Source organism: Oncorhynchus tshawytscha, linkage group LG10, assembly GCF_018296145.1.
Source record: "Oncorhynchus tshawytscha isolate Ot180627B linkage group LG10, Otsh_v2.0, whole genome shotgun sequence".
NCBI classification, from domain to species: Eukaryota; Metazoa; Chordata; class Actinopteri; order Salmoniformes; family Salmonidae; genus Oncorhynchus; species Oncorhynchus tshawytscha.
In genome coordinates, this window is record NC_056438.1 from 49,998,073 (window position 1) to 50,024,638 (window position 26,566).

Below are 26,566 nucleotides of genomic sequence, written 5' to 3' on the forward strand. Positions count from 1 at the left end.
CTGTTGGAAATCCATTTGGCTTCACAGGTTTGTGTGACCCCTGAGAAAGATTGAAGGATATACATCAACCACCATTCATTGACACATTCTTATCACTATTTACTTCTGCATTGTGCCACCTCTTCATTGAAAAACTCCTGTATTATATCAATTAATAACGCATTGACTAAATGACATATTCTTATAGAATGTATCAGACATGTCAAGTTATTGGCCTTGATCAATTACAAACAAATGTCTACTCTAGAGATTGTCATTTCCTTGTTTTCTCACAATAATCTAGGGGGTGTAAGTGACAAAAGAATACAACATTATGCAATAATAGCTCTTAAAAATAATTTATACAACACGCATATGAAGTTTGTGTACAGAAGCGGAAAAACGCTGGTGTTCGTGTCCACTGTCACATGACGGAGGATGCGTCATCAAATAATGATTTTCCCGGAAGTACCCATGCGACTTACCAGGCGCACCGTCCGGCCGGCTCCAGCGGACGAGAATGCATCGCAACATGGCCTCGCTGTAAACCGAACGAAACCCCAGTAGATTGTGTATTTGACCGGCAATCCGTCACCATCGGCGCCTTGATCATGGACCTCCGGTCCAGAGGCTTTTTCCGGAGGCATTGGAGTTGTGAATAATAATCTTCAAGTGCTATATTAATACATTTTATGCCCTACTCACTTTTGCACGCTCCATGGATTTAAAGAACAAGTGACAGCAATAGCACTCACCCCAATAAGGGCACCACTTTCCATTTGGAGGAGAGGACAAGAAACTACACTACAATTTTTAAGTAACGGACGATCGGGTGTAATATATATTTTCCACTGTTGATTCCAGTCTTCGCTCATATCCCTCACAGACACAATTCATAACCGGTAAGAATCCAGTGTGCGCTACCTGCTATCGATCTTTGAAAGACAATTGGATGAAGGCCCTGCTCTTGTCAGTCCATTTACAAGGTTAGCTAACCTAGCTAGCTAGTTTAGAAGAGTAGCTAATGTTAGCTAGCTACATGTAAAACCGCTGGCTAGCTAAAATTGAATATTGGCTTTGGCTGTCTGTGCTCGTCAAAACGAGCTTGATAAGCTAACCTTTTGAGTTTAAACTAATGCCAGTTCATATCGGTGTTTTAAGTGGGTGAAGGTATTGGTAAATTAGTTAGCGAGCTAACGCTAGCCTGGAATGTTTCTAGCTTTCTAATTTTCCCTCTTTTGAACGTTCAATATGACAGTTCCCATCGAAACAAAGTGACTAACTATCTAAACCATTTCGTTAACCTGTGTTTTACTTCAATGCCGGTCTGGCGATTTACTCTTGAGTTTCTTAAATCACACTTTTAAAATATCTAACGTTGGTTAATCCGACCTGTCAACATAGCTAAATCTAGGTAAGGCAATTGTCATGCTGGTTTTTCTATGTGTGAGGCTTGGTTGGGCCTACAACGAATTAATTCTGATCGCAAGACTAACATACCAATTAACATATGAAAGTGTATCAACTATTTCAATTGGATACCAAGAAAGTAATGCCTTTAATATTGCGATGCACAAATGATGTGTCGACATGTCACTGCAGAATGTATCAGTCACTCGACATTACTATGAGAGACACGTAGAACTACCACACAGGCTAGCTAGCTAGCTAGCGCGCGTTAGCTTGTGGGGTGTGTTTGACATCCACCATCATTGGCATGCTAGAAGGCCTTCCCTGCAATTTGACCCATCAGTAATGTTAGTTGTACCGAATCAAACCACAAACCGATCGTGTTATCATAGGGTTATTTCATGGTCTTTATTTGTATTTAGTGCCTAAAATGTGTTTACCAAATAATGAGCTAGCCACAGATGGGATAACATGGCTAACACCGGGTACTTGCTAGCTAGTAGTTAGCTAGCCATATGACACGTCTTCCTAATGTGGGATCGCCTCTTTAGACCATGTGATAACAGTTTGACACTACTTCTTTTCATGCTTGAATTAATGGCAACACTGTAGCAATAAGTAATGGGAATTTGCGGAACCTCTCACGTCTCAGTAGACCCATGCCTGTCTACAACCCACACCACTCAAATGTGGAATATATTGCTTAACAGTAAAAGTATACAGAAAATATAGAGAATCTCAAACATTGTAACCACTAACCAGCACATATCTATAAAAAAAAAAATGGGGAAAATCTGTTAGAATCAGAGGCTACTGGCAAGTGAACTTTGACCAGAAACAATACATTCTCTGAAACTAGCTAACCAGTTAGTTCAATTGAGCGTGAGTGAATGTACCAGCTCAGGCCAGCATGAGCCTAATCCCCAAGAACGGATGCAGAGAAGTGAATATATATTTTAGATTTTTATTTAACCTTTATTTAACAAGGCACGTTAAGAACAAATTCTTATTTCACAATGACGGCCTACCCCGGCTAAACCCTTCCCGAACCTGGACAACGCTGGGCTAATTGTGTACCGCCCAATGGGACTCCTGATCACGTCCTCTAGCACTGAGATGCAGTGCCTTATAGACCGCTGTGCCACTCGGACCCCATGACCCCATTAACTGGTTTTTCGCCATTTCTAATCCGCATCCATGTGTCATGTCAAATTCATCTCCCCATCATTAGTTGACGATAGTCATGGTGCAACGTGTTTTTAAAATTGTTATCATCTGCCAGGAGGATCAATAGATGGTTCAACTGCCCCTAAAGTGGAGATATGGTAATTACCCGTAACCCAATTCAACCCCAGGAGGGATGTGATCTCTCTTGTTTCAGGCCTAAATAGTATATGCAACTTTACCCAGCTGAAATAGGCTAAACCTAGAAGACTAAGTGGAAAGTGAAGGAGGCATATAGGGAGGTGAAAATAAGTGTGTATTGGCGCAAGGGTACAGGGAGGAGGCATTACTGTTATCAGGGCAGGGTCAGTAAACACCACCCTTGCTGCTTGGCGGGACAACCTTTCTATAGCGCAGACAAACCCATTTCCAATTTTGGAACTCGCCTCAACAACATTGCTGTCACAAGTTCTGACATCCCTGTTAGTGGAAGCCCGTTAACTTGAGGCTGCTCGATCAGTGGGCATGGTGTCCAGGTTATTATTGTATATCTAGTCTACTCACCCTAGTCTGACCTACCCAGTATCAAAATGTAGATTGTCGTCTTCCATGTTTTTTTGTTGATTTTAGATTTTTTGTTGTTGTTTTGCTAACTCTTCCTCCTTCTCCTCAGATAGGCTGGCAAGTCAGCGCCACCCTAATGCAGAACCAAGTGAAATGAACAAACCACCGCAGCCTATAACGGGACCCACCTCTGTCCCACACCCCTCCCCCTCCCCTGGACTGACACAGGTGAGAGCCATTGACAAGACCCAGTGTGTGCTGACTGGTCAGGGTAGTGTTCATTAGGACAAAAACACGTGATAATGACATTGCTACCTGAACTTGTCCAATAAGGATGCACATTTTTGTTTTATTAAATTGTACCCTATTGAACACAACCCATCTCTGGCAGGAAATGATCTAACTAACGTAGTTGTGTTTCTCTCCCTCCCTTCTCTCCCAGGCTGCCTATGCCCCAGGTCAGCCCCCTTCTCTCGTCTTCGCCACCCCACCACCTCAACAAATGAACTCTTCACCGCAACCGCGACAGGTATTGCCCTCTCCATCTCTCTCATTCTATTTCCTGCTCTTTTGCTCACGCTCTCTAAATGTCCAAGCTTCTGTTATGCTGTTAACTCCATCTCTTGCTCAACTGTAACGCTTTGGTCCAACCTGTTTGTGTTTAAGTGTCTCTGGCTACCAACCTTGATCTCTTGCTCTCTTTTGCTGTCCTCCCTCCCAGTTCGCCGCAGGGCCTCGTGCTTTACACCAACAGGTACTAACTCCCCTCACCTTCCCCAAAATGTCTGTCATCTCGACCTGAAAGTAGACCGCTGTGCGTGAATGCAATTTAACTTCATAGAAAGATGAGGCTAAACAGCCATTCTAGTTCTGATCAGACCCAGCTGTAACTAGATGTAAAACCACCTGATTTTGAGTGAAATATTTCAAAAAGTATCAATTCAGGCCATGAGTAGAGTGCCGTGCTATAATCCTCAGCCCTTTTGTGGCTCTCCAGGACCAAGGATTCCAGTAGTGATGTGTTCAGGCTGCTAATTACATAGGTTGCCCTTGGTTACACCTGATTCCACCCACTGTAGGACTATACGGTAAAGTTCCTAGGCACCAGGGTCCATCGGTTTTTACATTTCACCTGTTCATGTATAAATTAGTTTCCCTAATCAGGCAAAGTGCCAGCCAACCCATCAGCCAGGCCTACGATCAACGGTAGTTCCTTGTGGATTTAACTCTCTAGCTTTATTTTTCCTTGATGGCTTCATATTTTCTGGTAGTCAGCAGCAAACTGTTAGTGGCTGAGTGATATACTGCTTCTTCTCATTCTCTCGTTCCTTCTGCTCTCTCTTCTCTTGTCCTCCTCCCCCCACCCCCCCCCTCTCTTGCTCTCTGCCCGTGTGTTGTGCGGCTGAAGGGCGGATACAGGGCACTGCAGGTAACAGCTTCTTTTCCTTCTCACCCTCCTCTCGGTCCGTCAAACCTAGCCGTAGTTTAGTCTGAGTCTATAGAACTAACGTCCAAAAGTTGACTCTCGACCCTTGCCCGAGGGCTGACAACAATCAGTGATCATTGGCAAAATACTTTTGTTGGGTAGATGCTAGCTATGATCATTGTCGAAACTTGTAGCTGATCCTGCTTCAGTTTAATCCTGCTCCGTCCTATTATAGCCTAGTTCCCAGTTTGACCACCTTTTGAAATACTAACCAGAGCCTGTGCCCACAAAGTGTCTTTTGACTAGGAGTCCTGATCTAGGATTTGTCCATAGAATCGTATTCAATATTATTGAAAAAGCCAAACGGATCCTAAATCAGCACTCCTACTCTGAGACGCTTTGTAAATACTGGGCCAGGATGGATATAGCGCCTCCCTGTTAGTCATGGGGGATTCTCATACTCGCTACTCTATGAACATGCACCCATGAGGTGTCCAGTAATTCACAACACAGGCTTGTAAATCCCAAACTAAAACCCCCCCATGGCAGTCATCGTGTGTGCAGTGTGTTCAGCTCTCTGGAGTCTCGACCGACCTCCACCATCTGACAGTTTCAACATGTGACATTTTAACACCGCAGTACACACAGCTCTCCATTTCGCTCATACACACACTCAAATATACTGACAGTTTCTCTCTCCCCTCCATCTCTCTAGCCCTACTATGCCAACAGGGCCACCATGTCCACCAGTGCCCCCCGGGTCCAGACCAGCAGCGGGCCTCGTCCGGTGGGTCCCACCCACGTCTACCAGCCCAGCTCCCAGATGATGATGATCCCTGGGCAGCAGCTGTCCTTTGCTGGCTCCCCTCAGGGCTACTTCATCCCCCCTGGACAGGTGCCACAACCGGTCATGATGACTTTATGTTAATGGTTAACTTCACTTGAATATAGGGTTGCAAGATTCCATAAAATTCACAGCTTTCTGGAATGTCGTGGAAGTTTTGGGAATTTTAAAATGTAAATCGTATAACACCTCTCGTACAGTATTCCAGCACCAAAACAAAAAGTCTAAAATCAACATAGTGTTGTAGCTATACCGAAACGCAGCAAACAAGAAGCTTGACCCCTTTAGGACAGATAACTCACAGTCCTATACCTTTAAACAGTTCTAAGTGTCCTGTCTGCCCCCCCCTCTCTCTCTCTATAGTACCGGGCTCCCTACATGCCACCCAGTCCACAATACCCCGTGACCAGTGGCACGGCAGGCTTCTACCCAGGAACCAGCCCGGCTGAATACCCCACCTATGGTAAGGGGCTCCACTCTGGGCCATGGCTCAACAGCCAAGCACAACCATGACCACAACCACAATCTGGATTTGAACTACAGGCACGACTGGATCAGCAGCTGGAACTCGAACCAAAACCTAGTGTTGAACTGCAATCAGATGCTCCTCGTCAGGGCATAAATGTAACTTTTTGGTCCACCAGCCACTGTGGCAGGTAGATAAAAAACAATACATTTTCCAGCCAAAATATTTTTGGCCTGCTAAAATTACACCAGCAAGACACAAAAATGAACAAGCATGCTTTGTAATGTTTCTAGAACAATACATTACTAGTAGGGATGCAACGGACAGTGGGCCCACGGTACGGTTTCGGTATCTTTATATTTAAGAAACATAACACAGCACCGTTTAAACAATGAACTCTTTATTTTGCCTATAGACAAATAGAACTTTCCATTCGGAAAAATGGCAGCATGACTGACTAGGCCTGGTTTCTGTCTCTACTGTATGAAGCCAAGGGGAGAAAAACCTTCAAATTAAAATGGCTTCTTAGCTGTGACGACCTGTAGGTTCTTTGCCTTCTCTATTTTAAATAAACAGGGTACATACTTGTATAGGCAATATTTAAAAGTCAAAAATAACAAAGTGCAACATCAAGTTGGTACCCTGTATGAGATATCTGTTCCTTTATGTTGAGGTTCTTTTTAGGTTCTTCTGTGAAAAGATAAGCACGTCCAACATTCTCTGATGCAAGACGAGAATGGCTTGTACTGACAATGTCCCCTGCAGTGGAGAAAACGCTCTCACCGAGACTGTTGTGCAAGTTTTGTAACATGGGGGAACTTTGACTGGTTTGTTTTCCACCACACAAAAGGATCAGCATCCACATGAAGGAAATCTGCTGCCTTGTATGAGGTTACCACCTCAATCATTTTGGGAAAGGGCTTGGTCTGTTCCTCTGCTTTGAAAAGCTCCCCAGATAACTCTGCCATGGCGCTCTTCTTTTGAGGAGGGGATAATGATGGATGTTCCTCCTCTGTGGATGGCCCTGCTTGAAACTGCAAGAAAAATGGCTAGTAATAATAATACAATTATTATTAAGTGAAACATATCTCATCACATTAACACACATGATAAAAGCAATATCATGAGAAATCGTTTAAAAATAGATCAAATACCTGATGTTTATGCGTCACAATTTCTTTGAGGTCCTTGTCGACTCTGTCGCAGCAGGCTGGGCAGGGGTTTAAACCTTGGATCAAGGGCTGTAGATCTTTGAAGGTAGTCCAGAGGATCCCGGTCTGTGTATCTTCTCTCCAAGTCCTGAGTGATGGCTGCCTTGGTCCTCGCTGATGGTTGCACTATCCTCAGGACCCGGTGCCATGGATTTGATAATCATTGTCTTTAGAGGGATCATTGATGAGGTTTCACTGCTCATGAGAGTTGTTATTGTTTTCAGGGGGTTGAGTAGCCAAAATGAGTTCTTCTGCCAGCTTCAGTTCACTGTCAGTCAGCATGGTTCGCTGTCAGTCAGTCTTTGACCGACTTCTTCTCCAATACAGCAGAGTAGCTGGCCGGTTGCTGTTCCACAACGTTCCAGCATGTCATGAATGGTATTCCAACGGGTTGTCATGGATTCATTTGTGCTTTGGTATATCTAGCATCTCTTGCTTGACTGTCAACTTGGTGAGCGGTGGTGTTTTTGTGACCTTCCCCAGGAGGCGGGACACTGCCTTGGGAGAGAGAGAGAGACTGCCCTCTTGGCTGCAAGGTTCAGGATGTGTGCCAAACATCCAATGTGGGGGCCCAAACCCATCAGCTTCATGGATGGCATTCACTATCTTTTGTGCGTTATCTGTAGTGGCTGGGATTGTGCTATTTGGTCTTTCTTGCTTCCACTCTGTCACAGCGTTCAGTAGTTCAAGGGCTAACCCTTCGTCAACCCAATCCAGTACATAGTGAACCGTCACAGTGAGGTAGCCTTGAGTTGCTCTGGAAGTCCAACTATCAGTGGAGAGCGTTAGATAGGGTGTCTGTCAATTCCTATCCAATTTCTCTCTGATGATTCATGGAGTTTGGGAATTACTTTGCTGCTGTGATGGCGACTTAAATTACACTTAAATTACACATGTTAGAAGTGTTTCCACTCGAGTCGCCGACAGAGGCAAGGCAATGCTTGCGGATTGTACTTTGTTTAAGGTCTTGTAATATTTTTTGTTACCTGAGCCCTTAATTTTTCCCCTGGAACATGACCCGTCAAACCGCACTTGTTAACACCCGCTCGCTTGACCCGGAAGCACTAATGTGTCGGAGGAAACACCTTTCAACTGGTGACCGAAGTCAGCTTGCAGGTGCCCGGCCTGCCACAAGGAGTCGCTAGAGCGTCTTGAGCCATGTAAAGCCAAACACTCCCCTAACCCGGACGATGGTGAGCCAATTGTGTGCCACCCTATGGGACTTCAGGTCACAGCCGGTAATGACACAGCCTGGGATCGAACCCCAGGCTGTAGTGATGCCGCAACACTGCAATGCGGTGCATTAGACCGCTGTGCCACTCGGGAGCCTGTGACCCAAGTCTTTTAACCAAAATACTGTATCACAGATGAGACAAACGCGCCTGTGAGATTGAGTCTGACTAGTAGAAGCGTTTTCTCTTCCCTAGCAGTTGAAACTCAAAGAGAGAGAAACAACCTAGCTTGTGAACAAAACAATGTAAATAGTGAAGAAACAAGGGCAGTCTCACTTCGGTGGACTTTAGTTTCAAGTAAATTAGACCAATTTTTATGCCTGTGGGTAGGCTTCTAAAAATTCATCTTTGACTCAGATCTTCACATGCACAGAGGGCCACAGCAAGGCTGTGTTGCAGCGCAAGTGGAATGAGCTTCAGTTGACGTCGGAAGTTTACATACGCCATAGCCAAATACATTTAAACTCAGTTTTTCGCAATTCCTGACATTTAATCCTAGTAAGAATTCCCTGTCTTAGGTCAGTTTGGATCACCACTTTATTTTAAGAATGTGAAATGTCAGAATAACAGTGATTTATTTCAGCTTTTTATTTCTTTCATCACATTCCCAGTGGGTCAGAAGTTTACATGCACTCAATTAGTATTTGGTAGCATTGCCTTTAAATTGATTAACTTGGGTCAAACATTTCAGGTAGCCTTCCACAATAAGTTGGGGGAATTTTGGCACATTCTTCCTTACAGAGCTGGTGTAGCTGAGTCAGATTTGTAGGCCTCTCTGCTCACACACGCTTTTTCTGTTTTGCTCACAAATTTTCTATAGGATTGAGGTCAGGGCTTTGTGATGGCCACTCCAATACCTTGACTTTGTTGTCCTTAAGCCATTTTGCAACAACTTTGGAAGTATGCTTGTGGTCATTGTCCATTTGGAAGACCCATTTGCGACCAAGCTTCAAGACTGATGTCTTGATGTTGCTCATGATGCCATCTATTTTGTGAAGTGCACCAGTCCCTCCTGCAGCAAAGCACCCCCACAACATGATGCTTCCACCCCCGTGCTTCACGTTTGGGATGGTTTTCTTCGGCTTGCAAGCATCCCCCTTTTTCCTCCAAACATAACGATGGTCATTATGGCCAAACGGTTCTATTTTTTGTTTCATCAGACCAGAGGACATTTCTCCAAAAAGTACGATCTTTGTCCCCATGTGCAGTTGCAAACTGTAGTCAGGCGTTTTTGGAGCAGTGGCTTCTTCCTTGCTGAGTGGTTCAGGTTCTATCGAAATAGGACTCGTGGATATAGATAGTTTTGTGCCGGTTTCCTCCAGCATCTTCACAAGGTCCTTCGCTGTTTTTCTGGGATTGATTTGCAGTTTTTGCACCAAAGTAAGTTCATTTCTAGGAGACGGAACGTGTCTCCTTTCTGAGTGGTATGACGGCTGCGTGGTCCCATGGTGTTTATTTGCATACAGATGAACGTGATACCTTCAGGCGTTTGGAAATTGCTCTCAAGGATGAACCAGACTTGTGGAGGTCTACCATTTTTGTTTCTGAGGTCTTGGCTGATTTCTTTTGATTTTCACATGATGTCAAGCAAAGAGGCACTGAGTTTGAAGATAGGCTTTGAAATACATCCACAGGTACACCTCTAATTGACTCAAATTATGTCAATTAGCCTATCAGAAGCTTCTAAATTCATGACAATTTTTGGAATTTCCCAAGCTGTTTAAATGCACAGTCAACTTAGTGTATGTAAACTTCTGACCCACTGGAGTTGTGATACAGTGAATGATAAGGGAAATAATCTGTCTAAACAATTGTTGGAACAATTACTTGTGTCATGCACAAAGTAGATGTCCTAATCGACTTGCCAAAACTATAGATTGTTAACAAGAAATTTGTGGAGTGGTTGAAAAACGAGTTTTAATGACTCCAACCTAAGTGTATGTAAACTTCTGACTTCAACTGTATATAGGCTTCGTCGTTCTTTGACTTTGTGCGATTACATTTTCCAGCTATAGTTTGAAAACAGTTACAGCAGAATTCATTTTACTATAAAAGTTTTCACACTTGACTATATTTGTTATCAAATGCGAGTGAAATGCTTGCACTGTTGAGCCCTGACCAACGTTGCTGGTGGAGTCTTACCTGCCAATGCCGAAATCTACCCGCATTTGGCAGGTGGCGGGTGTTAATTTTAGGGCCTGATCTTAGTTGATCTTCCAGTTGATCAGTCAGTTGATCTTAGGTTCTTTACCGTATGGCTTTGCTGGTTGTTTGTAGTGGTTTTGCCTGGCAGGTGTTTGTGTGTATGGTGGTCTTTGTTTCTCTTAGGACCAAGGCTGTGTGTGTGTTTTTTCTGGCTTTGGTTCGGCTCTATCAGTCTGTGTTCTGTCTTCTCACCTGCTGCCTCTTACTGCCTTAACACCCTGCTTACCTCTGGTTCCCTTCTCATTCACTCACTCTGCATCTCTCTTCCTGTCCTCTCTCTCTCTCTCTCTCTCTCTCTCTCCTTTTTCTCTCTTCCCTTCCCTCGCTTCTTTCCTCTCCTCCCCCTGTCGTGTTCAGAGCCCTCTCTGGCTGCGAGGGAAAGGCGGGGGGGTGGGGGGAGAGGGGGCGGGCGAGAGAACGGGCGTCTCTCTCTCCACGGCGCTCCTCTCACCTCCCAGCGCTACCCCGGTGAGTAAGTGTGTGTTGCACGGTGTGTGCGGGGCTGCATCTTTATCTGCATGTATGGTTTGTAGTTTTGTGTGTTTGTTTGGTTTGTAGCTGCCCCACCCTTATGTATACATAGTTTTATTTTGCTCCGGGTGCATGTGGGTCAGGGCTTGAAACAAACCTTTTGGTCCCCCAGCCACTTAACCCCCCTCCCCCCCAAACCTGGAGGAGCATGCTTTGTAATGTTTCTCAAACAAATGTATTACTAGTAATCAGTAATGTGGTATATTGCTCAATGCTATTTCATTATTTGTGGCATCGGCTACATCTTAAAATATCTCAGGTCTTCGCTAGCAGTTGAAGCAGACACATTGGAAACAACCTGGCTTGTGAACATTGAACAAAACATTGTAATAGCCAAGGAACACAGTCTCACTGTAGTAGACTTTAAGAGTGAATTAGACCAACATTTATGCCTGTGCTCAGCGCTTCTAAAACCAGTCTTACTTCAGCACTTCAATCCCAGTGCACACAGCTCCCCAGCCAGGCAGTGTGGGAGCTGGCGTGTTTTAGGGTTGGTCGTTCTTTGTGCGATTTAGCTGCCAGCTCTTTATATTGCTGTAAATGTGCTCGTTCTTCACTTCTAACTCTCTTCTTATTCGCAAATGCGAGTGAAGTGCTTGCACTGCCAATGTGGCTGGGGAAATAGACGTCTTACCCACCAATGCCAATCTACCCACATCTGGCAGGGTTTTTTATTTTAGGCCCTGTTGTGGTTATTTTAACATGTTCTATTTCAGTGTGTGGTTATTTCAATGCTTGTTTAGTCTGTATGATATGTTTGTGGTCATTTTAGTGTGTGATTGTGTGTTGCTTTTCGTGCTGTGTTTGACTTGCCCCCCCCCCTACAGCAGGTGCCTACTACCCAGCCCAGCCCCAGTACAGCCACACACCCCCTGTCCAAACGGCGCCTGTCATGATAAGCCCCGCCCAGCCCCAGCAACAGGCCCTGCCCCCTCAGCCGCCGCCGAGCCAACAACTGGCACCCAAGAGGGAGCGCATAGCGGTACTGTACCACAAACTAATCTTGCTTTTCCACTTTAAGACTGTACCCCTTGTGTTTGGCCTGAAGACGCAGTCTTTTGACCCTGACATGGGGCCAGACTGGGACTTGGTGCGTGAACATGGCAAAGGTTAACTGTTAGCATATCAATTGGGCCTTTTCCTTATAAAAAGCAACTGTTCAGGGGATTCAGAAGTTGTTGATGCTGCTTTTAACAAGTCGTTAGTGTCAGCCCACACTGTTGAGAACTTTCTCTAGTATAATACCAGGGTATATATTAGGAGTGGAAAAGCCCTATAAAGGTCAGAGGGCAGCTGGTATACTATGACCTCGCTGCTGAGGTCAATGCAGTGCAGGAGTAGTACATCTTGCCCCTTACCGCTTATACGGGGTCAGACACGGATACCTTCTCTCCCTCCCCCTTATGGTTAAAGATAGAATCCGGGGGATGGTAATCTGTTCCTATATCAGAATTGGCCTCGGGGTAATGTGACCCTAGATATGTGATTAAAGGCAACTCACCTCATGACACAGATGGAGATTGAACAACGGGAAAGAAGTATAGATTAGTTTAGACGGTAGGAGGGATGACGGGAGAAGAGGAAAGGGGACTATCATTTATTTAGGCCTATTTAACTAGGGTTGTATTCATCAGTATATACCGTAGCAAAACGTTTTGCAATGGGGAAAAGAAAACGGATAGCCAGTCCCTCCCGGTTTCGGTGCGTTTTTCATCTGTTGGCGTCTAGTGAATACTGCCCAGGCTAGTCGATTTTTAATGTGAAGTAGTCTGACTGTCGGTTGTTCAACTTCCTCCTTCTCTTCAGATCAGAATACGAGACCCCAACCAGGGGGGCCGCGATATCACAGAGGAGATCATGTCCGGGGGAAGGGCCACCTCCACCCCCCCATCACAGGTATGCCTCGCTACCCACTGGGGCCTGCCTGTTCAGGACAATGTAACCTCACAGACCATTCAGAAACGTTGTTGTCCAATGATTAAAACTCTATTGCTGTTCACATCCTGAAACTTTGTGATTGGTATTTATCATATGAGGACATCAAATAAACTATGGGGCGGGAGCAGAAATGTATCATGTAGAACAGATACGAATGTTTCAGACAGAGCCGTGTCAGCTCTATACATTCTAGTTCTATACATTCAACTCTAAATGTTTCACATCCCTCAATACATCCCCTGGTTTCGCCACCTCCTTGGGATCGTTCCCAGTGATGAGCTCACAATGCAAGTTTGGAATCTTGTGTCTTTGAGATGATTCCACAGAGATTATGTCATAGGGGAGACCAGGAAGTTTGGAATGGAAGCCAACTGTTCCAGAACGGTTCCATTCAGTTAGTGTTTACTTTTAGGTTGTTGTGTCTCGTCTCCAACTCGACTGGTTTTGATCAAGGCAATAGGATAGCGTTAGAAAACACTGTGCAACATATTTGTGATTATTATTTTTTAACTCTAGTGTACGGTAGTTTTTACGGTGCTCCTCGTTTTCTGCCACTAGTCCTCCACTACAGAGGGAGAAGGTCCTTCCCAGACCAACGGAGAAGTTACAAAGCCCGTCACCATGATGACGAGAACAGGTGAGCGTCCTCCCAGGTCTTGTGGTACTACAATGTCTTTACATGGTGATATTTGCCACATTACATAGAGAGTAGAACAGCATGAAGTAAACGATGAACTTGATCTTCAATGATTGAATGATATTACGTAATAGTTCCAAAACGGTTCTGAACTGATTATGTATTTTTTCAGATGACAACACGGAACCTGCAGAAACAATGGCCGCCATGACCCCGCCTCCTGCGTTGGTGACCCCAGAGCCTGCCACCGCCACCGTCTCAACTGAGGCCAAGCAGGAAAAAGATAGCCTGGCAGCCCCACCTACCGAACAGGTCGCCAGCCAATCGGCTGTCCCCACGGCTGCGGAGGAGGCCATTCCGCCAGAGGAAGACCAGGCCCCTCCCCCATCCCCCTCGCCCCCGGCAGCTCCTACCTCCCCTGCCCCTGCAGAGGTGCAGACACCACCCCCCAGCACCACCATCGCTCAGGTCAGTGACACGGTGGATGCCGGTGTGACCCTGGCGGGAAAGGCAGTGACTCCTGAGGCTCCTCCCATTGAGGAAGAGCCTTCGGCCGCCCTAGCAGCCGTCGAGAAGCCTCCTGCTCTGGTAGCGGAGAAAGAGGAGGCAGAGAATAAAAAGGAAGAAGAAGTAGTGGTGGAGGAGGAGATTGTAGAGAAGGTAAAGCAGGAGCCTGTGCTTACCACCAAGCCAGAGGTAGTGGCGCCTGTTACGGTGGCGGTCGCTAAAGAACACACTAAGCCCGCTCCACGACCTTTGACCCCCGTTGCCACAGCAACGATCAAACACTCTGCCCCGGCTGTGAAGCCGGTGGTGTCTGTGGAAGCTCCCACTAAAACTGAGAGCGTGGTCGAGCCGACAGCGCCGAAACAGGAATCTGCTGCTGCTGTGCCCGTGTCTGCCCCTGTTCCTGCCGTCACTCCCTCTGTCCCGGAGGCAGAGCCCGCCATGGCCCAGAAGAGCGAGGTGCAGACGCCCCTGTCCAACGGCCTCCCCCAGGAGTACCCCGACGAGGTAGACGCCCCCGTGCCCGCACAAGAGCGAACTGCAATGCCCAACACCGAGCCTGCCGTTCCCACACCTCAGGAAACTGCTATCCTTGCAGATGCTGCTGTGGCAGAGGAGGGGGAGAAAGAGGAAGATGCAGCCACGGTGCCCTTGGCCAGTAGCCCTTCAGAGGACACGTCTATGCAAGGTGAGAGGGGAAGGTTTTTACTGGCCGGGATCACTTGGTCAGGAAGTAGTGTGCACCAAGGGTTTGGCTGGTGCAGACGGGTTCTGGATGGTGTGGCTTCAGGTTTTGACGTAACAACTTCTGGATGTAACCCTCCTCTCCTAGCTGCTGTGTCTGTGCCAAAGAAGAAGAGGAACATGAAGGAGCTGAACAAGAAGGAGGCCATAGGAGACATGCTGGATGCCTTCAAAGAGGTGCGTTTGTATCTACTCATGTGCCTGCTTGCATAGAGCAGAGCGGCATTCTAAAGTCATGAGCTATTCTGAACAGTGGCCGTGACCACTTGAAGGTGCACCAGTGGTAAACCTTGAAAAACGTGTAAGATTGTTACTCCCAGCACTGCAGTCCAGCTGCTACTCCGGTTTGGTCAGTGCAAGAGCAACTTGGCATATGGCACCGTTGGTCTTTGTGCCTGGAGTCCTGGTATATCTGTCGAGACAATCATTTCACTTTCCAGACAGTTTTTGTCAAACTTCCCGTATGCGAATTTGAAACTTGTATTCTCTCACAACAACAAAATAAAATGTAGCAAAAAAGATTGTCACCCCAAATCCTGACGGCATTGTAGGGGTCTCAAATTCATTCTACTCCGTCTTACCCCTCCAATTGTCCTGTCCCTTCTCCCAACTCTCTCATCCATACAGGAGAAGGAGGCGGCGGCTGCCCCCGAGCCCTTGTCCACTCTGGCGGAGCCCAGCCCTGTGGCCCCTCCCCCTTTGGTGCCCGCCGACGCGCCAGACGAGACGTGGGAGGAGAAGGAGGACAAGCAGAATGCCGACACGCCCCCGCTCAAACCAGGCGACCTCAAGTACCAGTACAAAGGAGGTGGGTGGCCCCCTAGAAATACATTTGTCTGTAGGTGACCCAATTCATCTTTGTTGACTCCGACTATTTGAATGGTCAACAACCCCATTATGCAGGTGTATGGCATGTCTCTTCAGGAGCAGTCTGATAGATTTGGTTGAATGTGTCCCAGCAACGGTTAAGCAGTATGAAAGAGTCCGTCGCCTGTTCAAACTCTCCCACTCCTCCACCCTTTCCTCCCAACAGAGCAATGGAAGCCTATCGACCCGGAGGATAAGAAGAGGTACGACAGGGAGTTCCTGCTGGGCTTCCGGTACATTGGTGCCAGCATGAACAAGCCCGAGGGCCTGCCTCTTATCTGTGATGTGGTGTTGGATAAGGTAAACTATGTCATTGAAGGAAAGAAATAACAATTTAATGAGCCAATATGGGTATATATTTTTTTTTTATAGGCATCCAGTTTGAAGTGTATTATTCACAACTAAGTGACGTGATTATGCTCCCGTAGTTCATTCGTGTGCTTTTCGAGTCTGTCCCGAATACTAATTTCAATGTCAAATTCATAGGTTCTTAATCCTCTCCTCTCTGTAGGCCAATAAGACCCCCATGCGCCCAGCGGAGCCGGGTCGCAACATGATGAACGCCGGGCCAGACTTCACCCCCGCCTTCATGGGTAACCTGGGCAGACAGTCCTCCGGAGGTGGGGGAGGGGGACCACGGGGCCCTGGAAGGGACCATATGGGAGTGAGTATCGCAGTGTGGGTCCGTGTATGGAGTTATATAGTGGACACTTCAAAATATATATATATATTATTTATTTTATGGGCTAGATCATATTTAATATGGCAGATGGATGGAGGCTTAAGTGGAAAAATTGGTCTCCATTTCCAATCCCCCATATTTTGTTCTTTGTAAATATATATATTATTTTTAATACACTATATATATATATACACAAAGGTATGTGGATTTGGCTATTTCAGCCACACCCATTGCTGACAGGTGTATAAAACCGAGCACACATCTTTGCTAAAACGGGTTATATCCATCCAGATGCCTCTGTAAGTGCGTAGAGATCCTATAATTCAAGACCAAGATCGACCATTTTTTTTGGTCACGTGTTGGGCTGTTGTCTCTTGGAAAGCATTAGTCACAGTTCATAGTATGTCATTACCTCACTCTCCACGTGATATAAATCAATCATTTGTCACACGTTGCTTGAAAACAAATGGTTTAATTGGTCGACAACCAGTAATTTATTGTGAGCCTTTAAAGATGACCATTGAATAGTGTTCTAAGACTGCCATTGAGTGGAACTGGGGCTGCTTTCTACCTTGTTTATGTCTAAAGCTGGGCGCAAGTTGTGAATAGATTGACGGCCCAGTTTGTTTGAAGTTCATAGACATCATTTCCCTCTTATCTGCTCTACATGATGTTCTTTCTCTCTGTTTTATCCCTCTACCCCTCACCCATCTTGCTTTCCCCCCTTTGCGCTCTCTCCTCTCCCCCCCAGCCCCCAGGACCCCGGCGCTCCCAGCAGGGCCAGCGTAAGGAGCCCCGCAAGATCATCATCTCCTCATCGCTAGGCGGCGACGTGGAGCTCAACAAGGCAGAGAAAGCCTGGAAGCCCGCGGTGAAGATGGCGGGGAGCCGCGGGACCGGTCCCGAGGAGGAGGAGAGCGACGACCCCGAGCAGGCCAAGACCCAGGAGCTGTTCAAGAGGGTCCGCTCCATCCTCAACAAGCTGACCCCTCAGATGTTCCAGCAACTGATGAAACAGGTCACCGAGCTGACCATCGACACGGAGGAGCGGCTGAAGGGAGTGATCGACCTCATCTTTGAGAAGGCCATCTCCGAGCCCAACTTCTCCGTGGCCTACGCCAACATGTGCCGCTGCCTTATGGGGGTGAGTGACGTGACTGACGACGTTTGGGAATTTTGTGTTTGTCTTTTTTTCTTTCGTTCTCTCTGCCTCTACTTTGAGCCATGTGTTTGGACCAGTGCAGTAGGGAGGTAACGCGTCACCAGTACACGTTGGTACCCGATTCAAATGTTAAAGATACAAGTGCATCAGTCAGAAAGTTGATTGAACCATTACGAATCGCTGGTTAACTAAAATAAATGTTGCTCATTACATTCTGCCTTCTGAAAATACCTCCATAGTTTGTGACAACCGAGTTGTGCTATTCATTGGCTATGTCCATCGCTCATTTTGTAAATGATAACTATTGATACATTACTAGCTCAAACAGTTAATGTGCAAAAAATACATGACAAGTTCTTGTAGTGGGGTGGTAGATGCCTTATCTCCTTTATGGCTCAGATCAGGTGCCTACGTACATCATTACACACAGAAGTCAGCTCAGACAGGTCCAGTTGAGAGAGGCCCAGCTCATGAGCTCCATCAGCAGCAGACTTTTACGTCCTCCGAAACATGACGCGCCTAGCCGCTCTTCTTAACACCCTCCTGCTTCACCCGGAAGCCAGCTGCACCAATGTGCCTTAGGAAACACCGTTCAACTGATTACCGAAGTCAGCCTGCAGGCGCTCGGGCCCGCAGCAAGGAGTCGCCAGAGCGCTATGAGCCAAGTAAAGCCCCCCCCGGCCAAACACTCCCCTAACACGGACAACGCCGGGCCAATTGTATGCTGCCCTATGGGACTCCCGGTCACGGTCGGTTGTGTGACAGCCTGGGATCAAAGCCGGGTCTGTAGTGACACCTCAAGCACTATGATGCATTGCCTTCCACCGCTGCGCCACTCGGGAGGCCCTAGCAGATTTGAATTTAGAATGGAAAATTAATGTTAGTGCATCAAACTGAATCACACCGAATCGTTTCTAACTAAAATGTATAATTTCGGGGCCCATGTATCTAGGTGTGTATGGTGTCGTCTTGAAAGGGAAAGATGCACATCCATACACTGCAGTATAGGGATGGAAATGAAGAACTCGAGGAGCTGAGAAGCCCTCTTTCGTTCCTTTTCTCCCCCTCTGTTTTAATTCTGTCTTCATCCATTTGTTTGAGTGTACTTCTCTAAGCCACTGAACATAAACGAAACTGACCTTGAACTAAACATGACTTGTTTCTTGTTTCCTTTCCTTGTGTCCTCCCAGTTGAAAGTGCCCACCACAGACAAGCCGGGAGTGACTGTGAACTTCCGTAAGCTGCTGCTGAACCGCTGTCAGAAGGAGTTTGAGAAGGACCAGGACGACGACGTGATCTTTGAGGCCAAACAGAAGGAGATGGAGGCCGCAAAAGAGGTACGACATCACATCCTGTCTACACAACAGATGCGTTCTGTTATATTCATATCCAACCCTTGTTTATATTGCCAATATCACAAGATTGGTCTGTATCCTCATAAATTCTAAATCCATGTATTTGACTATTCATTTGACTTGCTGTTTTTCACTTTTGCCGAGGTCTGTGGTTGAACTAGCAAAGATAGAATCACATTCTGTTCCGTCCCGAACCCTCAAAGAGCGGGTGCATTTTGGGCAATAGAGCTTTCTTTACTTTCAAATGACCTTTTGACCTCTCGCCTCCCAGGAGGAGAAAGCCGGTCTGAAGGCGGAGCTGGAGGAGGCGAAGGACAAGGCGCGCCGGCGGTCGCTGGGCAACATCAAGTTCATCGGCGAGCTGTTCAAGCTGAAGATGCTGACGGAGGCCATCATGCACGACTGCATCGTCAAGCTGCTGAAGAACCACGACGAGGAATCGCTGGAGTGCCTCTGTAGACTGCTGTCCACCATCGGCAAGGACCTGGACTTTGAGAAGGCCAAGGTATGCAGAGAGAGAGATACAGGCACATAAAGGCATGTACGCATGCCAATGCACAGGGACACACATACTGATACCTGACATTTTCTCTGCAGAAATGTGAATGGCCACACACACACCAGTCTGAGTGTCCCTCTGTTTGTCCCTACAGCCCCGTATGGACCAGTACTTTGCCCAGATGGACAAGATCATCAAGGAGAAGAAGACCTCGTCCAGGATCCGCTTCATGCTGCAGGACGTCATCGACCTCAGACGGGTACAACTACACCTCCCTCCATCCCTCTCTGTGCAATGTTTTCTCATTTTTCTCTCCCTCCATCATTCTGTATCTTCCTCTCTCTTTCTGTCCTTCACGCCATCCCCTCCTCTCTCCTCTTCAGCGCTCTCTTTTACTTCTTCTTTCCTCTCTGTCTTCTCTGCAATAGTATCATTACAGTCATGGCGTCACAGTAATGACCATACTCTAATTCATCATATGGCTCTAAAGCCTTTGCTAATTCTTAAACTTTAAAAGAGTTCTCTCCCTCCACCAGAGTGGCTGGGTACCCCGGCGAGGGGAGCAAGGCCCGAAGACCATAGACCAGATCCACAAGGACGCTGAGCGAGAGGAGCAAATGCAGCTGGTCAAGGTCCAACAGCAGCTTATGTCAAGGAATGACAGTGGTGGTGGAGGAGGAGGAGGAGGAGGTGGTGGTGGAAGAGGAGGAGGAGGAGGTGGTGGTGGTGGAGGAAGAGACGGCAGGGGGGGAGACCGAGACAGAGGAGGAAGGGATCAGGGGGGCCGTGGGGGCCAGCACGGCGGCCAGGGGGCTAGGGGCAGCCAGCCCCAGGACGAAGGCTGGAACACAGTGCCCATCTCCACCAAGAACAGACCCATCGATACCAGCCGGCTCAGCAAGATCACCAAGGTGAGCGGTGGTTTTAAAGTTCGCAACTAATAAAGGAACGCGTTTTTAATTACTAAACCAACACAAATCGGGTTCCTAATTATGAGGGGGAAGGTAAACAATAGTGTGTATTGATTGTATTTCAGTAGCTCATAAGGATGCTTTTTTGCGATCACATGACCAGGTGAAGAGTTTATTCTCAGGGATTTCACTTGTCACTTAAGTAGCCATTTTACGTCATTTTGTTTTACCAAGTCGAGTCCCCATTGAGATGGATATACTTATGTCATCACCTCTGCTCTCAACCTTTTAACCTTTTGACCTCTCCGCCCACTAGCCTGGTGCTCTGGACTTCAACAACCAGCTCCTTGCGCCCCAGCTCGGGGGTAAGGGCATGTGGGGCAGCTGGGGCAAGGGCAGCAGTGGAGGCACCACAGGAGCCAAGCCTGCCGCCGGAGCTGAACCGGGTAGGGCCACATATGGGCGCGTGCCGAACACAGGGAGTCGGGTAGAAGCCTACTTCATACAAACACACACCGACATCCCTCACACAAGTGCAAAATACCGAACAAATGTGTCACACTGTACTATACACACTTATAGTTCACACTGTACTATACACACTTATAGTTCACACTGTACTATACACACTTATAGTACACACTGTACTATACACACTTATAGTGCACACTGTACTATACAACCTTGGCATTTGTGTGATATGCGTGTATTGATCTCTCGCTCATTCCTTCCTTCCTTTTGTTCTCTAATAGCGGAGACTGGCCGTCCGGCCACTGGCAACCGTTTCTCTGCCTTGCAGCAGTCTGCTCCACCAGCGTCGTCCTCGGACGCTGACCGCAGGGTACCCCAGAGGTCAGTACCTCTGTTGCTGTTTTGCTTTCCGTTTCCCCCTCATTCTTCCTGATCTTTCTCTCTGCCCCCCGACTCTCGCTTACACACCTTAATTTTCTATCCCCTCTCCACTCTCCAATATCTCTCTCCTTCTCCGTAGGTCCAGCTCCAGTCGTGACCGCGGCGGGGACCGGGACAGGTTCGACCGCTTCGAGCGGCGCGACAGTAGTCGCGACGCCCGCCCGCCTGTCACCAAGCGCAGCTTCAGCCGCGAGACAGAGGAGCGTAGGAGCGATAGTCGCACCCCTACGGAACCCCCCGTCCGGCGCGTAGCCAGCATGTCTGACGACCGGAACAGAGGCAGCCGTGACCGGGGAGGCAGTGGTAGCCGGGACAGGGCTCCTAGCAAGGAGGCTGTTGGTAAGAGACTATACACACACACACTTCTACTGCCAACACATACATCATTCACACACACACTGGATTCATGTGCACACACCGTAGTGTAATATATGTTTTTGTGTACAATAGTGTGTGTAACTGTGTTGTATCTGTACAGTGAAGCGTGAGACAGGCCCCACCCTTCCCCCCGCTGCTCCGGCCAAACCGGCCATGACCGAGGAGGAGCTGGACAAGAAGTCCAGCGCCATCATCGAGGAGTACCTCCATCTCAACGACATGAAGGTACACACACACACACCACATCGACAACATGAAGATGCACACAGACACACACACACAATCAGTTTTGTGTCCATGACAAAGGTACACACACAGAGGCGATTGCATAGCTGACTGCTGTAATACTAAACCCCTGTCCTTCCCCCTCCGGCCCTGTAGGAGGCGCTGCAGTGTGTAGGGGAGCTGAACAGCGCCCCGCTGCTCTTTGTGTTTGTGCGGAACGGCCTGGAGGACACTCTGGAGCGCAGCGCCATCGCCAGGGAACGGATGGGCCTGCTGCTGCACCAACTCCTCAAGGCCGGCACCCTGCCCACAACACAGTACTACAAGGGGTGAGAGGCAGAGAGAGTAGTGCCCTAAAGACCAGGTTGTGTGCGTTTCTGAAATGGTGAAAGAAAGTGTGTGTTTTGAGGAAGCACGCAATCCTGTCCACAAGATAGTGATTACATTGCCTTGTTTTGTGGGTGAGAGAGTACTGAATAAGGTCTTTACCTGGTTATGTTTTAATCAAAGGCTCCAGGAGATCCTGGAGGTGGCTGAGGATATGGCCATAGACATCCCCCACATCTGGCAATACCTGGCTGAGCTCATCACCCCCATGCTCCATGACGGAGGCATCCCCATGGGACAGCTCTTCAGGTGAGGCCCAGGCTCTATATAGGTTGCATAGGCCCCAACTCCCGGCAGTCACTTCCATGTAACAGCGTTGGTTCCAGAAAGGCTTTGACTGACGCTTGACTTTGTGGATGAATAGTGAAGAAGTGCTAGTCAAGAAAATATAGAGCTTGAGACGGATGTAAAGAATGAATGAGAAGTTTAAAGGAACGCTCGGTAACCTTTTGCTACTGTGTGTGTTTCTCCAGGGAGATCTCCAAGCCTCTGGTTCCCCTGGGTAAGGCTGGTCTGCTGCTGGTGCAGATTCTCAACTTACTCTGCAAAGGAATGGTAAGTGTCTCTGTGCAAGCAGCTCTGTGGGGTTTGTGTATGTCCATAAAATATTTTGGGTGTGTGTAAATTAATTGTGTATTAATTATTTGTAAAAAAATAAATGATTTTCAGACCCATAAGAAGGTGGGTGGTCTGTGGACGGAAGCAGGGCTCAACTGGAGAGACTTCCTGCCAGAGGATGAGGACGTCAATAAGTTTGTGACTGAACAGGTCAGTGTGGGAGAAGGGGTTAAACTTTACAAAAAATAATAATCATATTTTTTTTAGTGCCACTCGATCTGAATGCCATGTAAGATTTAAGATCGGTGGACTGAACATGCGACTGCCCTAAATAAATTAGAAGATTTTTGTTGTTTTGGTTAAGGGGGGGTTTGCCTTCTCGTTCTATAGGTGTGTTTAGCAACGAAACCGATGTGTGCAAAACGGACCTTGTTGGCTTAGAATCAAAGGATCATTGACAACAGCGTGAACTATATTTAGTCTCCAAATGTTTATTGAAAACATACAATAAGCATTGGTTGACTCCAATTGCGTTGTCACAGTTGTTGGTTAGCTAGCTAATTTGAGCCATATTTGCATAGACGTGACATAAGTCCAAACACCTCGAGACGCGATCTCAAGAACAAGACACAACTAACTGAAACAAGCCACCTCTTATCATTGTAGATGGCTATTTGACCTTTCAGAATCATAACGCGCTGCCTCTGCAACGCGCGCGTATCAATTTTCGTGACGTGGTCAGGCAACCTGAGGGATCGGAGTGTGCCTTCTGTAGAGTTCCTAATGTAATTCTATGGTGTGTTCGCTCTTTCCAGAAAATGGAGTTTACCCTGGGGGAGGAGTCGGATGAGACCAATCAGAAGAAGCCCATGAGCGGGGAGGAGCTTAGCAAACATCTGGACAGACTGATCCAGGACAGGGCTAACAACCAGCGCATCAGAGACTGGGTCGAGGTGTGTGTGATGTGCATATGCAACTTTGTGTTTCAGCAGGTCAATTGAAAGTTTAAACACGCTATCTACATGTAACTTTTGGGAAAGCAGGCTCTGTGTGGTAACTACTTATTTATTTACCCTCTCACTTACAGGCCAACCTGGACGAACAGCAGGCGGCTGCCAACCAGTTTGTGCGTGCTCTGATGACCTCCATTTGCCAGTCAGCTGTTATATGTGAGTACCGCGAAGCCCATATCTGTCCCTTCTGTTTGCGTACCTTAAAGATGCTTCCAACCTCCTTTCTTGGCATGCTGTTGCCCTGTGTGTGTGTGATGGAGCGAAACCAAGGACAGTGCTATGTATTCGGTGCCAGAATGTTCCCGACTTCTGGTTCTATGCTCAATCGCTGGTACATTCTGATATCTGTCTGATTGGCAATGTGGGCATCATGTTGGGTGTAGAATGAGTGTTGGTCGTTTGGTGCTACTCTAGGTTTATGGGTCTGGGTTAATTTTCCTATGAATCGGGTTGACTGGTTGGAGACTACGTTGTAAGAAGAATGAGGGTGGAACATGCATCCATCCTTTCTCCCTCTCTCTCCGCCTTCACTCACTCTAACACGCTCTCCCTCTTTCCCTCCGTCCAGGTGAGAACCCGTACAAGGTGGACGTGGAGCAGATTACCCAGAGGGCCAAGCTGCTGCAGCGGTACCTGAGTGACGAGCATAGGGAGCTGCAGGCCCTTTACGCCCTCCAGGCCCTCATGGTGCACATGGAGCAACCGGCCAGTGAGTACAGTACTGTGGTGTGTGTGTGTTTCGCCTCAGTTCTGTGAGGTTGTGTATGATTGTGGGTAGCGAGGCTAGAGTCACACCTTTACAACCTCATTGTCCTGGTGTGCTAGAGTGCTCGCAGAGTAAACCTCTTTGCCTATTCATTGGCTGTAGTCTCTTGTGGCCCAGCTAATCACCAGCTCAGATACAGAACCTCCGTTTTGATGTTTCTTTTTGTCGTGAACATCCACAGCACTGCAGTTGCTTCCCATTCCGTGTAGATTTTGTGATTGTCGTTCACATTCTGCCCCACTGGCATTGTCTTCTGTCTCGCAAAAAAAAAAATGATGTAAGATGAACTTTGATTGTTTGTGTGAATTAAAATGTTTGCTGAAGGCGTATGTATTTATCCACATTTCTCTATCAGATGGTGTTGTGGCTAGATTCATAGTTCAGGAATCATGATTATGGCTGTGCATCTTAACTACCCTCTCTGACTGTGGCATCCTCCCTTCGCCAGATCTGCTGCGGATGTTCTTTGACGCGCTGTACGACGAGGACGTGATCAAAGAGGAGGCCTTCTACAGGTGGGAGTCCAGCAAAGACCCCGCAGAGCAGACCGGCAAGGGCGTGGCCCTAAAGTCGGTCACCGCCTTCTTCACCTGGCTCCGCGAGGCCGAAGAGGAGTCCGACAAGGACTAAATGTCCTCTCTAAAACCACCACCGCCCTCTATGGCTAGGGAGGTGTATTGCAAGGGGAGCCCGAGGAGAGAATTGGACTCTGTGGCCCTTTTTTTTAATGTGGCGGACTGATATCGATCCTCAACAAGGCTTTTTAGAGAGGGACCTGACATGCAATCACTTTCTCTCTTCTCTCTCTCTCTCTCGCTCACTTCCTCATTCTCTTTTCCCTCTTTTGTGATGGCGTTTGTCCGCCGAAAATGAAATAAATGATTGAGATGGATTTTGCTTGTGTAAACGCGTGGAATAACTACTATGGTCACTGCGTATAAAACCCTTTTGACTTGTTGTTCTTGAGAAAACAATGACAAACCAACACGCTGCTCTTTGTGGTTGTAGACAAAATTATATTATGCAACATACTATATGACACGCAAACGCATAGAGACAAGGTGTCATGTAGCATGTTTTTCCCTTGGAGTGGGGTATCATGCCATGCGTGTGTGTGATGTCCGATCGAACACAGCTCTGTCTTCTCTTTTTTTGTGTGTGTGCGCAGCATGGTTGAAGTGTGTTTCTTTTAATGATGTAGACGAGGTATGTTTGCTGACCAGCTGACATCAAGCGTATGTTGCCGACTATAGAGGCTCTGAATGGCTTTCTGAGCGACGGTTCTTTTCCTTTTTTCCACTTCCTGTTTACCGCAGTACTGGGACTTTGAGGACAGAGAAACAAGATGGGGGATGGATTGTGACCTTTGACCATTAGCCTCTGACCTTGGCTACTGGAGGACAGTGGGGGTCTTCTATATGCTTCCTTAAAGCCTACCTTTCACTTCCTCCCCCAGTAGTCAATCCTGACTGAGATACTGCGTCTTTTACCTCTCCTGTAGTTACATGATGAACTGTTGGGTGCGTTCTCTCTCGACCCCTGTCGAATGAGAAAACAAACCCCATAACTAGAGGACTCCTTAATGACAAAAATCACCATTAAAACTTGAAACCTACAGAAATCAACTTGATGAAATAAGAAAAACAGAAATGATCCGAAAGCCTTTTCTACTCTAAGTGGAATCACATTTCAGGAGCGTTCTGTACATATATATTAAAGTTGTTTTTTTTGTCAGTTTTATTTTTCAGAAATAATAAAAATAAATTACTGATGTAATGTAAACTATAAAATGCTGTATCATTTTCCAACAGAAGTGGCAGTTTGTCCAGATGCAGAGAGGGGTGCTTTAGGTCATCCATTGATTTAGTTTTATTGGACTTTTGTAAATATTTTGTTGCTTTCTTTATTATTTAAGGAATTACTGCTTCTTTTTGCATCATAAACTGGAAAAGATGAGGAAACCGAAAATTGCAAATAAAAGACTTATCAAGTT

The 26,566-nt window shown here is 47.0% G+C and overlaps 1 protein-coding gene, 1 non-coding gene and 1 pseudogene across 9 annotated transcripts; all 3 read left to right on the forward strand.

Annotated features, from left to right (window-relative positions):
• The first annotated feature begins 454 nt into the window (after window positions 1–454).
• eif4g1a (eukaryotic translation initiation factor 4 gamma, 1a) lies at window positions 455–26,566 on the forward strand. Of its 8 annotated transcripts, none has more exons than XM_042328678.1 (33): window positions 455–881; window positions 3,227–3,345; window positions 3,560–3,646; window positions 3,839–3,871; window positions 4,526–4,546; window positions 5,259–5,438; window positions 5,751–5,850; window positions 10,859–10,969; window positions 11,860–12,014; window positions 12,839–12,928; window positions 13,529–13,607; window positions 13,780–14,802; window positions 14,947–15,035; window positions 15,486–15,666; window positions 15,892–16,025; window positions 16,237–16,389; window positions 17,159–17,551; window positions 18,760–18,906; window positions 19,196–19,429; window positions 19,578–19,682; window positions 19,960–20,334; window positions 20,651–20,780; window positions 21,087–21,186; window positions 21,326–21,585; window positions 21,725–21,849; window positions 22,006–22,178; window positions 22,360–22,485; window positions 22,710–22,791; window positions 22,906–23,004; window positions 23,610–23,747; window positions 23,882–23,963; window positions 24,376–24,516; window positions 25,022–26,566. In XM_042328678.1, exons 2-33 carry the CDS (start codon window positions 3,271–3,273, stop codon window positions 25,201–25,203), a joined length of 5,403 nt encoding a protein of 1,800 aa, XP_042184612.1. In that variant the 5' UTR covers window positions 455–881; window positions 3,227–3,270; the 3' UTR covers window positions 25,204–26,566. The 8 variants fall into 8 exon arrangements, with proteins under 8 accessions (XP_042184612.1, XP_042184613.1, XP_042184609.1 ...); XM_042328679.1 differs by having other exon boundaries at window positions 3,231–3,345; XM_042328675.1 differs by lacking the exon at window positions 455–881 and adding an exon at window positions 917–965.
• On the forward strand, window positions 24,024–24,146 carry LOC112261175 (annotated as a pseudogene).
• Window positions 24,584–24,714, forward strand: LOC112261185. The gene has a single exon (XR_002955136.1). It is a non-coding gene; the product is annotated as a small nucleolar RNA SNORA3/SNORA45 family (small nucleolar RNA).

What these genes read in the sequence shown, in the direction of transcription:
- eif4g1a (XM_042328675.1), top strand. Translation starts at nt 932, where the DNA reads ATGAAGGCCCTGCTCTTGTCAGTCCATTTACAAG. An exon ending in CTCGTGCTTTACACCAACAG is followed by an intron (nt 3,872 to 4,525) that starts GTACTAACTCCC and finishes GTGCGGCTGAAG; the next exon opens with GGCGGATACAGGGCACTGCA. An exon ending in GCGGATACAGGGCACTGCAG is followed by an intron (nt 4,547 to 5,258) that starts GTAACAGCTTCT and finishes CCATCTCTCTAG; the next exon opens with CCCTACTATGCCAACAGGGC.